Source organism: Mobula hypostoma, chromosome 11 (assembly GCF_963921235.1).
Source record: "Mobula hypostoma chromosome 11, sMobHyp1.1, whole genome shotgun sequence".
In the NCBI taxonomy this organism is placed as follows: Eukaryota; Metazoa; Chordata; class Chondrichthyes; order Myliobatiformes; family Myliobatidae; genus Mobula; species Mobula hypostoma.
The window spans coordinates 26,814,231-26,829,188 of NC_086107.1; the positions used below are offsets into that span (position 1 = coordinate 26,814,231).

At 40.2% G+C, this 14,958-nt stretch overlaps 1 protein-coding gene across 4 annotated transcripts in view; it reads right to left on the minus strand.

Moving 5' to 3' along the window:
* lrp4 (low density lipoprotein receptor-related protein 4) overlaps positions 1-14,958 on the minus strand; it is a 457,879-nt gene that overhangs the window by 19,412 nt on the left and 423,509 nt on the right. For 3 of the 4 annotated variants that reach the window (XM_063061778.1, XM_063061777.1, XM_063061776.1), the window contains exons 32-35: positions 10,693-10,837; positions 9,229-9,342; positions 8,033-8,162; positions 2,448-2,518 (exon numbers count right to left, since the gene is read on the minus strand). In XM_063061778.1, the coding sequence (XP_062917848.1) occupies positions 2,448-2,518; positions 8,033-8,162; positions 9,229-9,342; positions 10,693-10,837 (460 nt within the window). Of the gene's footprint in view, positions 1-2,447; positions 2,519-8,032; positions 8,163-9,228; positions 9,343-10,692; positions 10,838-10,872; positions 11,143-14,958 lie in introns of those variants that run through there. The other variant, XM_063061780.1, reaches the window with a different exon arrangement.

Consider the following 14,958-nt stretch of genomic DNA (forward strand, 5'->3'; position numbering starts at 1 on the left):
TTTCAACAGTCTGCAATCTCTCTACAGATTTGCTCTTGTAAATCCTGTGGACTGTTGGGTAGTACAGTATAATCCCATTAATGTGGTCATCTCTTTCTTCTTCCTCAGTTCTACCCATATAATCTCGTTGGTATCCAGAGTGGTATACTGGTTACTGAGGGCAATGGCCACTGAGGTACTCTGCACTGGCTGACCCCTCTTGACGGTCATCCAGTTACCCGAGTCTTGCACCTTGGGTGTAACTACCTCCCTATATACCCTGTTGATCAACCCCTCAGTCTCCCGAATCAGCCATCTCCAGTTCCTTAAGATGGTTTGAAAGAAGCCACAGCTGGATGCACTTCTTGCAGGTGTAGCCATCAGGAAAACTGGAGGGCTCCCTGCATTCCACTATCCTGCTTGGCATCACCACTGGCCTAACTGTGCAAAAGGAAAGAAAAATGAAATGAAAAATATCTGCCTAAGGACTTCGCTGTAGCCTCTACAAACCAAAGCCTGAATTCCTCACTCTAACACTGGCCCACTCTGCTTAAAACTAACCAGTTTTGCCATGATAAACAATATTAAGAGGTGAATGCCGTGTATGAATTTGTTCCCTGCTATGGAAGTGGCAACCACCAATTTCAGTCCAAATTGCTCCATCAGTCTTAACTACCCTGGTAAGTGGCTAGATGTTTTGTCAGGCAAATAAAACAACAGACTGGATTTTACAATGTTCGGCCAGCAGTTATACCTGAAACAAACCTTATAGAAAGGATATTGTGAAAACACATCCACACATTGGATAAGAGTCCATTCACCTTCAACCAACAGCTGACTGTTCTGCTCTCTGTGTCGATAAAATCTGAAACTTGTTTCAACCTCAACTGCCAACATTCAGGCCACTGTTTTGATCTTCTGCTGAAGGCACTAGCCAACGACCAACACACACAGTGCTGACTGGACAATTATGTCACAATAATTGTCAGGACTTGACTGCACAGGCAGATTCATCCAGAGTCTTCACTTATCCCATGTAATTTGTCAGTTTGTATTTCATTAAATCGAATCTCAGCCAGGCCACTAGGTGGAGAACTTTAACAATTGTGATTGAACTAATTTCCCAAAGGAAAAACAATAATTAACTCTGTCGGTTTTAATTGGACTTAGTTTAAGCATGCAACCTCTCGCAGTATCCTGCTTTTTTAATGAACTAAATCTTATTCTTTTCCAATTACGAATAGTTACGGTTTTATACCACAGGCATATTTTTTTAGAATGTAATTAGACTGTACAATTTTATTGTATCCAGTTTTCCCTCCAGTCAAATCAAAGAATAGCACAGGAACAGCAAAGGTTTGTGTAGTTCCCTCAACTAAGCAAATTAGGTCATTTACTACTGCCACATCCCCCTCTAGGGACTTATATAATCTAAAAACGCTAAGAGGAGGTGCAAAAGCAAGAACTAATGAACAACCGTGGTGAAGGTTCCTTCATGCTGCATAATTCATGTCATATTTGTGTAAAAGAGTGGATTTACCATAGTGGTGTACTCCATAATGGCAAACAGAGGTAGTAGCATTTACAGACACCTTCTCAACTGACTACTCTACATTACCTGCTAAGTATAATGTCCACTCGTAATGCTCCATGAATGTGGAGCCTAATACAATTCATGCTATAAATGCATGCCATTTTAGAACTTAAATGGCAGACAACGGGCACTATTGGAATAAATTTCATATCAATGCCCTTACTAATCAAGAACCTATCAACCTCCACTTTAAATATAACCAATGACTTGGCCTCCACAGCCCCGTGTGGCAGTAAATTCCATAAATTCACCAACCTCTAGCTGAAGAAATTCCTCATCTCTGTTCTAAAACAATGCCCTTCTATTCTGAGGCTGTGCCCTCTGGTCCCAGACTCCCTCATATTAGGAAACATCTTCTCCACGTCCACTCTATCTAGGCCCTTCAATATTCAGTAAGTTTCAATGAGACATCCCCACCTCCATCCTTCTAATCTCCAGCGAGTATGAAAATATTAGCCATCAAACGCTCCTCATTCCTAAGAACATTCTCTGGATTTTCTCCAATGCCAAAACATCCTTTCTTAGATATGGGGCTTAAAACTGCTGACAATCCTTCAAATGCAACCCGGCCAATGTCTTATAAAACCTCAGTATTATACCCTTGCTTTTATATTCTAGTCTTCTGGAAATGAATGCTAAAATTACATTTGCCATTCATTGCCGCCTAGTCAACACTTGGAAATCCCCACCTAAAAGGGTTTCTAGGTTAAGAGAAGGTCAAGAAAATAGCTCCCCAAGTACAACTAACATTGGTCTATAAATTCAGTCCTAGCTAAGGCTACACACCTGCCAAGTATTAACACAGGAAAATAGCATGTGAACTAATCACACTGTAAAAAGGATTTCTTTTTAAGCTTATTGTCTGAAAACATACCATTTATTGCAGGCAACACCTGACTTTCATCCTGATCACAGAGACCTTGACTTGCATCTTTCTGAGAACAGCTGGAGGGAAAACACATTAAATTTAGCATCTTGCAGGAAGCAGCAATCCCTGCTGACAATTTCAACATTTAACAATAAGCATCAGTAGATAGTAATTATTTAATGGATCATCATGTGCAATAACTTAATTATGTGTAACACAACATTTCAAACACAGGTTGTGCTATTTCAGTGCAATAACAATGATGCAACATGTGCTCCACAGTTACTATGCAACTGCTGTAGTACGATTAGTTCAAAAATCACCATACTGCTTTCAGGTGGTGCAAGTGAAAGTGGCACACTGACAATATACTGAAAACTCACACAAAGACTGTAATTTTCTTGTGCAGTAAAACTCCTGTTTATCTGATAGTTATGCATCTGGAATTCTTTTGCAACAGGCCATTTTTCAATTCCATAAAATGCTCAAACAGTGAATTTTATTTCAAGTGTAGGGCAAAATGAGTATGAAAGGAACATTTTCATGCAATTTTATAATGTAGATACACACACATACACAAACACGCATGTACACACATATACATACGCACACACACACACACACACACATACATACATACACATATAGGCAGTGCATTTGTAGTCTGATTACTAGCATCATTCTTGTTGTAGTTTTGGTATTTCATGTGATGGTACATTCATTTGATTTTTTTGCTATATTTTACATTGATACTGTTAAGTCTAAAAATCCAGAATTGCAACATATAACAATTGTATATATTTTTAAAAAGGTAAGATGACGTAACACATTCAAAATACTGGAGGAACTCAGCACATCAGGCAACATCTGTGGAGAGGACCTGATGAAGGGTCTTGGCCTAAAATGTTGGCTCTTTATTCCTCTCCATTGATGCTGCCTGACCTGCGGTGTTCCTCCAGCATTTTGTGTGTGTTGCTCTGGATTTCTAGCATCTGCAGAATCTTTTGTGTTTCAGAAGATGACGTGCAGTTTGGCAAATCATTCAAAGGTTTATGCAGAGTACATGCAGGTATGATTTTTAAAAGATATTCTCATGCAACCATTATATTCATACAACCAGCATCCTCATTCTGCGTGGCTGCTGAATAGCAAAGAGTATGCTGCACGATGAACAGTGCTATGAAATTTCACTGTGCAATGGTGTGCTGTGCCAGGTTCCATGCCTATAGTTATACTTTTGCAAACTCTTGCACCTGCCCAAAGTTAGCCTTGCAGCTGTGACCTTGAGATCCCGTTTTTTTAAAGAACAATTCTAGCACCCCTCTTCCTGTTACTATTGGGTGATGCTGCTCAAAAACAAAACACAATAATGGAAAAGGAGGCGAGAATATATCCAAGAGCTCATAGGAAACTGCTCAGGTTAGTGGAGAAGGTATAATAGATAACAGAGGTAATAGACATGGTTCTTGTGCAAGGAAGTCTTCAAGATCTTTAAGAGTCGCAGGTAGGAACTTCTGACAGAAGGTTACCTGGGCTCTAAAGCAACAGTGCTTCAGTCTCTGAATGCCTGCACTTTGGGGAACCCCACAACAGTGGCAAATGTTTGTGCACACTGCAACTGCGGGTTGAAGGGAAAGCAGATCAGACTTTCTTTACTTGGCCTCTAGAGATTGGGGGCCACCCTAATCAATGAAATTGTGTGAAATGTGACAGTCTGGAATAATCCTTAGAGTAAGATGCTGAATGACTGTGACCTTGACTTTTGCAAGCCAAGCAATCCAGACATAAACATGGTTGTACTGAACACTGCATGAGGTCACAGATCTAATAGACTAATCTCGATGAAGCCTGCATTAACATTAAACTCTTATGACATAGCTTTGATCATCTAGAATGCCTAATTCAGAACATTGACCCCTGTTCATTATGTTTGGTTAAGGTAGAATGAATGCCCCAAAGGCATGGATGGCGGGAGTTGTGTATATGGTCATTGAGCCTGTATTGTACAGAACATAAAGCAATAGATGTTGCCATTGAAGTACACAAACTTATTTTGGGCTTGAGAAGGTAGATGCAGGAATGACTGCTTCTCCCCATTTTCTGGGATGTCCAAAACCTATGACCACAAGATCATCAAAGTAACATACAAGAGAAAATCTGCAGATGCTGGAAAACTGAGCAACACACACAAAATGCTGGAGGAACTCAGCAGGCCAGGCAGCATCTTGGAAAAGAGTACAGCAGAAGTTTCGGGAATAACGTGCTGGCCAATCAGGAAGGAGGAGAAAGTTGTTCCCATAGATGAACTGTCCAGCTGGGGTTGCTGTAGAGAATCAGTTGTTGAGTATTTTCAAGTGTTAAGCTGAATTTTCAAATACACAGAATCAGTTATTCAGCAAAGAAGGATTTTTTTATTATGCTGAAGAATGCTCCTTGTGTTCAATCTTTTTTATTTCCTTTTTCCTTAATTCCTTGTTGGTACTGCACCTTCTGATCCCCTCTGGTAACTCACCTAAATTTTTGGTGGTGCCATAGCAGTCTGGCGGTTAGCGCAACGCTATTACAGCTCTGGGCATCCCGAAGTTCGGACTTCAATTCTGATGCCACCTGTGAGAGGTCTGTACGCCCTCCCCATGGGTTTTCCCCGGGTGCTCCGGTTTCCTCCCACATACCTGGTAGGTTAATTGGTCATTGTAAAGTGTCCAGTGATTAGGTTAGGGTTAATTGAGTTTGTCAGGGTGTGATAGGAAAGCAGGCTCAAAGGGCCAACTCTGCACTGTATCACTAAATAAATAATAAACTACATTTACGCTTAAACATCTATCGGAGTGTTCAAGATGTGACTACTCATCTAGAGTCATTTACTCTATCCCATACACGCTCCAAACAAAGTCAATATGTACTAGAAACATACTTAATGTCCACTCCACAAACCCAACAGAAAATGGCCAACGGCTACTGCACTTGGTTTAACTGAGATCACTTCTCTCAATGTTGGTCTCTTTATTGATGAGCCTTGAGAAAATGCTGGCTTCAATTTGAATGATGGCATTCAATTTGAAAAATCTTATTTAAATTTGACATCCCACTATAAAGGTCCAGGATTTCCTTTGCAGCAGAATATTATTAAATACATACACAAAAATATCTTTCAATGCATATTTTCCAGGCATAAATAGTGTCAGTCTTATGATGCATATGACTCTAAAGCAATATTTCAGCAGCTGATTTTGTAAAATAATCATATTCCCTTTCCCCCTAGGGTAAGAGTGGGTTGTCGGTATAATGCTGCTGAGAGAGCATTCTGCAATCACAGTGCATGACAAACACTCTACTACTCCAGCAGTATTATCACTTTTGTTTATGACTGTTGGAGGGAGAATCAATTCTTCATCGAGACACAGCATTTTCAACAGTTTTGCTGAAAATGACTTCTGGCCAATGTTAGCAGCTGGTGCAGGGAACCTTGTCTTTTGCTTTATGTTCAGCATCCTCACTATTAGTGCCTGCACATTAATAACATAATGATCTACTTGTTCACACTGCTGTGCCACAATCAAATATTTATCTCAAAGGCAAAAAAGATTGTGACTCCAATTAACTGGATGAAAAACTGAAACTCAACAGAAACTAAATGCATTTCTAACATGTTACTCACATGAAAGCTAATTGCTATCCATTTCTAGCCAAACTTTGGAGAAAGCATAAAACCCAGAAAATACAGAATATGGAATATCACAGCATAGTACAGGCCCTTCGGCCCACAATGATATGCTGACATTTTAATCTACTTCAAGATCAATCTAACCCGTTCCTCCTACATAACCCTCCAATTTTCAATCATCCATGTGTTTATCTAAGAACTTCTTAATTGCCCCTCATGTATCTGCATCAACCAGCACCACTCTCTCTGCAGAGTGTTCCATGCACCCATCACTCTCTGTGTGAAAATATTTACTCTGACGTCCCCCTTGATTTAGCCATTGTCAGCCTGGGAAAAACTCATGGGCTATCCACTTGATCTATGCCTCATCATTTTGTACACCTTCTTCATGCTCGCTCTCATCTTCGTTTGCTCCAAGGAGAAATGCCCTAGCTTGCTCAGTCTACCCTCATAAGACATGCTCTCTCATCCAAGCAGCAACTTGGTATGCCTCCTCCACACCTGCTCTATCTAAAGCTGCCACATCCATTCTATGAGGCAACCAGAAATGAGCACAATATTCCAAGTGTGATCTAACCAGGGTTTTATGGAGCTGCAACATTACCTCATGGCTCTTACACACGTTAGATCTTTTCCTTGAAAAGATATCAGGAGCACTGGGGAGTTGCAAATATAATGGTCAAATTACTGGATGTGAATAAAATATCCTGTGACGTGGGTAAAATGGAAATGCTCAGCCCTGCAGCATCTCTGGAGAGGGAAGCAGAGTTAATCTTTCAGGCTAATCTTCCAGGAGAGTTCCATCAGCTGGGACAAAAGATCGTCAGCCTTACCCACACGTTCCGTTTTTCTCTCTCTACAAGTGCTGCTTGGCTCTGAGTGTACAGCACTATATATTTTCATCTGTAGGTTTTTGCTTATTGACCTGAAGACTCAGGTTTGAATTCCATCATGCCTGATGGAGAATTAAATAAATTCAGAATGAAACGTGAATGTCAATAATGCTGATCATGAATCAAATTGGAACACCAGGCAAACTAAAATAACACACAAGAAACGCAGGAGGAGCACAGCAGGCCAGGCAGCATCTATAGAAATGAGTAAACGGTTAACATTCCGGGCCAAGGGCCCTGAGCAAGGGTCTTAGCCTGAAACATTGACTATACTCTTTTCCATTGATGCTGCCTGGCCTGCTGAGTTCCTCCAGCATTTTGTGTGTGTTGCTTTGGATTTCTAGCATCTGCAGAGTTTCTCGTGTTTGTGTTACAAAAACTAACCTGATTCACAATTATCTCCCGAGAGGGAAATTTGGTACCATTACCCAACGTAGCCCATGTGTAACACAAGACTACAACCATGCGGATCCCTCTTCGAAATGGCTAGCAAGCTGTTCATTTCAGAAGTAATTAAACCACCAGAAATTTACTAAACTCAGCAATACATAGATTTTGTAAAAATCCAGTGGCAGGGTGGGAAATCACAACGATGTATGACTGCATTTTTTCCCCTGTTAAAGTACAGCAGACAGGTTAGGAATAAAAACGAAAATAATCCATGACTTCCCGTTTTTACAATCTATTCAGTTTTTACATCTGCATGGTTTTTATTGGGATTTAGTGCATCATCCTGTCATTTTCTGTTGAATAAATCTCAGTATGCATGTACTCAAACAATCTATTATTTTCTGTAGCTCTCTGGGGGAAAAGACAAAACTGCTCAAGCCTCAAAAGCAGAGGCTGAATGATATTCATTTACGGTCCTCTTTGATCCATCAATGGAAAGGCAAGAATGTTTACTGTTTCCGCTGAGATGTATTTTAAGTGAAGATAGGTACTTGCCCTTCGAATCCTGAGTCATGTTTAACTGGGATGAAGTCAAAACCATTAGTGATGTAGCTGGAGGCAAAGGCACCGATCTGCATACTTACTTTTCACTTGTGTTCTTAATGGCATGCGTGGGTTTTGCAGGGAAGGTGTCAGAAGCTTTGCGAGGGCCAACAGAATCAGGCTTCTCATCAGAGCTGGTGGTCTCTGGAAACGGAGGCACATATCCAGGAACTGCAAGGAATTACATTTATTGATTACTTATGAATTAAGCATCTTGTTGAAAGATCATAGGCACATCTGTCATATCAAGATTAGGACATTTGCTCAACATTGCTCATTCCCTCATAATGCGCCAATTTATTTGACAGAGGCATCAAATATAAAAGTCTTTCTTTCCAAAAGGAGAAATGCAGTAAACTTTAAGTGGAGGGCAAGAAATAAAATTTATTTAAACGTAAGCAACTGACAAGACTGGGATAGTCTCAAAGGATAAATGATCCATTGTTATGCTGCCACAATTTGTGAATGGGGAACAGGGCCAGCGTCGTCTGCCACTTCATCGCCAGAAAGCAACTGGTCACCTGATAAAATCTGGCGCAGGGCAGGTTCAGAAATTTTGGAAGGAGACAGAATTTAATGAAACAGCTAATTCGAGATTGGCAGGAGATGGACAGAAACCATTATTCAAAGAAAGCAAATGCAGTTTGTAGAGTACCAAGGAGAGAAAAAAGAACATTTATTGCACATCGTTGGATGTGGATGCAGCTGTGTAAGTGAGAGAATGAAAATTGAGTATCTCCCAGTGATTACCATGGAAATTAAATACATACAAACGAGAGGAAAATTATTTTTCAAACCCCATTCAACTCAATCTAACTATTGCCAGAAAATAGCAAAAACAATTCATGAAATCTCTTGGATCATTAACTGCACAAAGACATTGTGTGTACACTAACTATGCAAGGTCCAAAATAAAGTAACCACGTGACATCGTGTCATTTTAGGATAGAACAGTCCATCAGAATTGGAACAAAATTTAGAAAGTCATTTTGCTCAAACTCACTTATTTAAATATAATATATGCAAAAGAAAAGCACATTTGGATGCACATTACTTCTACTTGAAATATTCTGTCACTAATAGCAGAAATCTTGTTATGTAGCTGCATGCTTAAAATGCATCTTCATGAAACTGAATATCTGAAGATTCTTTTGTTTCTCATTAAGCTGTTACCATAGCAGGTCATGTTCAAGCCACTGCCATTTTCTCAGCATGTAGCCTTAGAATTTCTACTCACCCACTGAGCATGGCCGTCCATCTGGTTCATCTGGGCATTCACACACAAAGTCTGTTGTCCTGGCAAAGCAAAGATGTGTGCATCCTCCATTATTGACACCACATGAATTAGTACCTAAAATTAAATCCAAACACTTAAAGTTAAATTCACAATTATTTCACACAGTAATGTTCTCTCAACAACGTGTTTTGAGGCTGCAATAAACAGAGTGGTAGGCAGAGGAGGAGTTGGATTTTGAATGTCAAACAGCAGCAGCAGGGTGGAGCCCATGATGCAAAGCACCAGGCCTGTGTGGCAACTGATGTCCATGAGGCCTGGGGCAGATATTGTCTTGGTTTTCTTTCAAATCTTCAATACAGTCATGATTCAATACAATCATGACTAGCACATTATAAAATACATTATTTTACAATCTCATTATTTGTGTACTTCAACAGACATTAAATAATGCTACATCTTTTATTTGTATAAATTTGAAATAAATTTGCAAAGGGAGAATGAATATGATTGGTATTAAATAGTAAAATGTCTTGCTGTGTTATGATTTTTGCTCTGATTTTAATCCAATGGTTTCATTTTGACAAAGCAATTGCATCATTGGCATTGCCCAGCTATTCATTACATGAAAATTGTTGAAATGGTTTCAATGGTATAATATTGCTGTATTTGTGCTCTAGGCACTGACAGAATATAAATCCTGGATATATTTCAGAGTACAAACATGAGAAAGACAATACTGTTGCAATTATTTGGTTCCGTTGCTATTTTAATAATACTCCATAATGTTTTTCACCAGGGCAATGCAGCAAGGGTTAGATGTATGGTAAAAATAAACATACCCAAAAGCTGTAGTCTGAGTAACAATATTTTGCAGTAAATTTCATGAAAATAATAGTACAATTGCTTACTTACCATTAAAATGCACTGAGTAGTATATAGTTGTTGTATTTGTGTTTTGGGAATAGAATCACATTTAGGTTTTCACTTAAATGCCCTTTGAACCACGTATTACATGTTACATATCAGTTTCAGAGGGACTGAATATTAATTATTACAATCATGATATCACATTTTGTTTTAAAGCTAGGCATCTTTAAAATTTTTTTTTCCTTTTGTTCATGATTTTTACTTTAATTTCACTAATATTCCCTCCTTTATTTTAACTTCGGCATTGCGTTTGATATTGAAGCAATCTACCCTAACTTACATCTCCTTGTGCTATTAATTACAATGCTTCAATTTAAACCAAATCATGCAGGAGATAGCTTTACTTGCCTCATTCACTTATTTTGAAGATGCCCTCCTTCTCTCACTGTCAACTAGTGCTTTCAATAACTACCCATGCAAAGAATATAAAAATGCAAATGCACAGGGCCAAGTCTATCCAACATCAGATGCCATTAGATTTTCTGTTACAGCAAATTACAGACCAGGAGTTTTAAGTCTATTTCTTTCACCGTATACCTGTTTGCCTTTGTGGGGAGACTACAATGATGTCCATCAGTCCTTCTACATTAGCAAGGATGGTCTCCTTGTTCCGACCTGTGTATTTGTCCACACGCTGAACCGATTTGGTTTGCCAGTCAGTCCAGTAGATCCAGCGATCATGCTAATTGCAAAAGCAACAACTTAGAATTTACAAATGATTTTACTTTGCAGACTGAACAGTGCATGCAAATTAAGGTTGTGTAGCATCCTTCCACAATTATTTATTTCAAACACAATTCAGGTTATTTGAGAAAATGAGTCTTGTTGGGAAAAGCCAGGAGGAGTTAGGGCTGGAAGTACCTGTGAAGTCACACCGTCTGGGACATGCCCTCTTCTCATTATTGCCATCCAGGAGGCAGTATAGGAGGGTAAAGATGCACTCTCTGTGTGATAGGTACAGCTTCTTCTAACTCTGCCATCAGGTTTCTGTAGATTTCATGAACCCATGAACACTACCTCACAGTTACTCTTTGTACCGTTCAAAAAAAAATTGTAACTTTGAGTAATATTTTACGCCTTACATTGTGTTGCCACCATAAAACATCAAATTTCACTGCATATGTCCAAAGACATACCAGTTAGGTTAATTGGTCATTGTAAATTGTCCTGTGATTAGATTAGGGTTAGTATGGCTGGAAGGGCCAGAAGGGCCTAATCCACGCTGTATTGCTAAAAATAATTAAAAATACGTGATATTTAAGACAGCCAGTTTTTATTTCAAGACACAATTTTTATTGGTCAATATTTCACTTTAATATTCAGAATCACAGAGTCGTTCCATGAAGGGAGACTAAATTGCAGCCTTCTGTTCCATTGATATCTTTTGTTTGTCCACATGGTGGCACTCTTATATCTAAAGGTATTAAAATAGTTCATGGGCAAAAATAAGTAACACAAGAAAACAGGAACAGTCACCCACTCAAGTCTGCCCTGCCCAACCTTCAAATTCCAGCTCTGTGCCAGATACCTATAGCCAATTCCAGTTAGCTAGCCTCCACAATGCTCTGGGGCAGAGTGTTTCAAAGATTCACCACTTTCTCTGAGAAGACATTTTAAGCGTATTATTTCATTTTTAAATGACTGGACTCTCATCTTAAAGCTATGCTTCATTGTTGGAGATTTTCCCACTAGTAGATTTTCCCAAGAGGGTGCTGATAAAAGACAGCGACGCTTTGCAGGCAGCTTACAAAACTTCTCTAGATACCTCTAAACCCTCAATGCAATCAGCTGCCTGTAATTTCCCTTCAGGTAACATACTTTTGAAACACCTTGACAAACTAGTGATTTCATGATCATCTGAAGGACTCGGAGACTTAACTCTCAGGAACGGAGATACATCACATTTAAGTGGAAAAAGATACGTCGCCATGGCTGGAAGAGAGGGGGAGAGGAGGACACTATGCCAGACTAAAGCTCCAGTGTGTACCTTGTTGGCAAATATACAGTCACTGGAGAACAAGGTGAAGAACCCCAGGGCGAAATTGCTGTATTGGCAGGAAATGAGTGATTGCAGCGTCCTGTGCTTCATGGAGACATGACTCACTCAAGATATGCTGGATACGTCAGTAGGACTTGTTCCCCCAATCAGGAATGTTGAATAATTAAGTGCTGACCAATCTACTACCAAGAGAGTTCTCCTCCATGATCCTGACCACAGTTTACCCATTGCCAAAGGCCGATGTTAAGCAGGCACTTGAGGTATTAAGTGAAGTGATAAGCAAACAAGAAACAGCCAATCGTGGCGGCTTTTTAAATCATTGTCAGGGATTTCAATCAGGCTTGTTTGAAGAAATCTCTGTCCAATTATCACCAATATATCATCTGCAGCACCAGGTGGTAACATCGACTTCTGCTACACTACCATAAGAAATACCTACCATTCCATCCCCAGAGGGCATTTTGGGAAACCTGACCATCTGACTTGTCCTTCTCCTACCTGCATACAGGCTCCAGAGATAAAGGACAACAAAGACGTGGTCACTGGAGGCAGAGGAGCAGCTATGGGATAGCTTCAATTCAGTGGACTAGGATGTGTTTCCAGAGGACCTGAACAAATACAAATGAGGCACTGATCATGTGGATAGTCAGAGGCTTTTTCCCAGGCTGAAATGGTTAACATGAGGGGGCGCAGTTTTAAGGTGCTTGGAAGTAGGTATGGAGGAGATGTCAGGGGTAAGTTTTTTTTTACGCAGAGAGTGGTGAGTGCGTGGAATGGGCTGCCAGTGACCGTGGTGGAGGTGGATACGATAGGGTCTTTTCAGAGACTCCTGGATGGGTACATGGAGCTTAGAAAAATAGAGGGCTACGGGTAACCCTAGATGATTTCTAAGTAAGTACATGTTCGACACAGCATTGTGGGCCAAAGGGCCTATATTGTGCTGTAGGTTTTCTATGTTTCTAAATATGAACAGTTGTCAGGGATTTCATAAAAACAGTCATAGGTGTTTATTTTGTGTCCCCACAAAATTATTCAGTCTTCCCCCGTCAGAAGTCCTGGATAAAGCAAAAGATCCACAATCTGCTGAAGGCCACAGATCAGTGACATTCAGGTCTGGTGACCAAGTAAGATACAAGAATTACAGATATGACCACCAGAAAGTCATCTCACATGCGAAGTAGCCATCGACAGAAAAAAAGTACAGTCGATGTTTCGGGCCGAGACCCTTCATCGGGATCGGGAAAAAAAAGTCATCTGAAGGACTCGGGGACTTTCTTTTTTTCCAGTTCTGGTGAAGGGTCTTAACACGAAACATCAACTATACTTTTTTTTTCCCATAGAAGCTGTTTGGCCTGCTGAGTTCCTCTAGCATTTTGTGTGTGTTGCTTGGATTTCCAGCATCTGCAGATTTTCTTTTGTTTGGCATAGGTGACAACACGGTTTTGCTCCCAGATGAGCTCAGTGCCTTTTATGCTCGCTTTGACATTCAAAACATGGAGGCATCTTCACAAAATCCAACAGCCCCCCCCTTGACTCTGTAATTTCAGTCTCTGAGGCCAACATGAACTCATCTAGCCTAGAATGGATACCTCACCAAGTACTGACAGCCTGTGCTGATCAACTAGCTGGAGTGTTCACTGATATCTTTAATCTCTCACTTCAGCAGTCTGAGGTACCCACCAGTCTCAAGCAAATGTCAATTATATCAGTGCCTAAGAAGAACATGGTAACCTTTCTCAATGACCATCATCCGGAAGCATTGACATCCACTGTGATTAAGTACTTTGAGAGGTTAGGTGATGAAACATATCAACTCCTGCATGAGGGGTGACTTGGATCCACTCCAACTGGCCGACCATCACAACAGGTCAACAGCAGATGCCATTTCATTGGCTCTTCACTCCACCCTGGAACATCTGGACAGTGAAAACATCAGGATGCTCTTCTTTGATTATAGATTAGTAGTCAAGACTATGATCCCCTCAAGTCTACTCAATAAGCTACAAGGCATCAATATGTCCCTTATGCAACTGGATCCTTGATTTCTTCACTTGCTGATCCCAGTCAACAACATCTCTTCTGCACCCACCATCAGTACAGGTGAACCACACAGCTGTGCGCTTAGTACCCTGCTCAGCTCACTTTACAAAGCTTCAAAGGGTCATTTTATTGTCAGATTATGCATGCACAATACAACTCTGATATTTGTCTATTCCATATAGCCATTAAAAACAGAAAGACCATGGGTGTTGATTAAAGAAAAGACATCAACTCCCCCTCCCCCCACCGGCATGAAAAGGAAAAGAAACAAAAACTTGCAGACCCCACACCCCAAAAATCCCCCTTCGCCCGTAACATAATAAATAGCAACAATATCAATCCCCGACTCTGTCACTCGCAGAAAAAAACGACCATATCAATCCCCGACCTGCTACTTGCATAAAAAAAACAGTAACTGTAACAATCACCGACCCCGTCACTCATAGAAAAGAAGAACAGCCACAGTAGAACCAAACCACCAACTTACACACAAAAAAATTAACAGATCACCCACCCATCAATCAGACACAAGAAAGAAAACACCAAAAAGCTGAAGGAAACCAAGATACAGTCCAACAATCATAAAAATCTTAGAATATCTGAAACCTTTTCATCCGCATACGAGGAGAGCAGCCTCACAAACTCAGTCCTTCTGACTGATGATTGTGACTTATGACTGTGAGGTTAAGCACAGCTCCAACGCTATATTTAAGCTTGCTGACAACACCACTGTCATTGGCCAAATCAAAGGTGGTGACAAATCA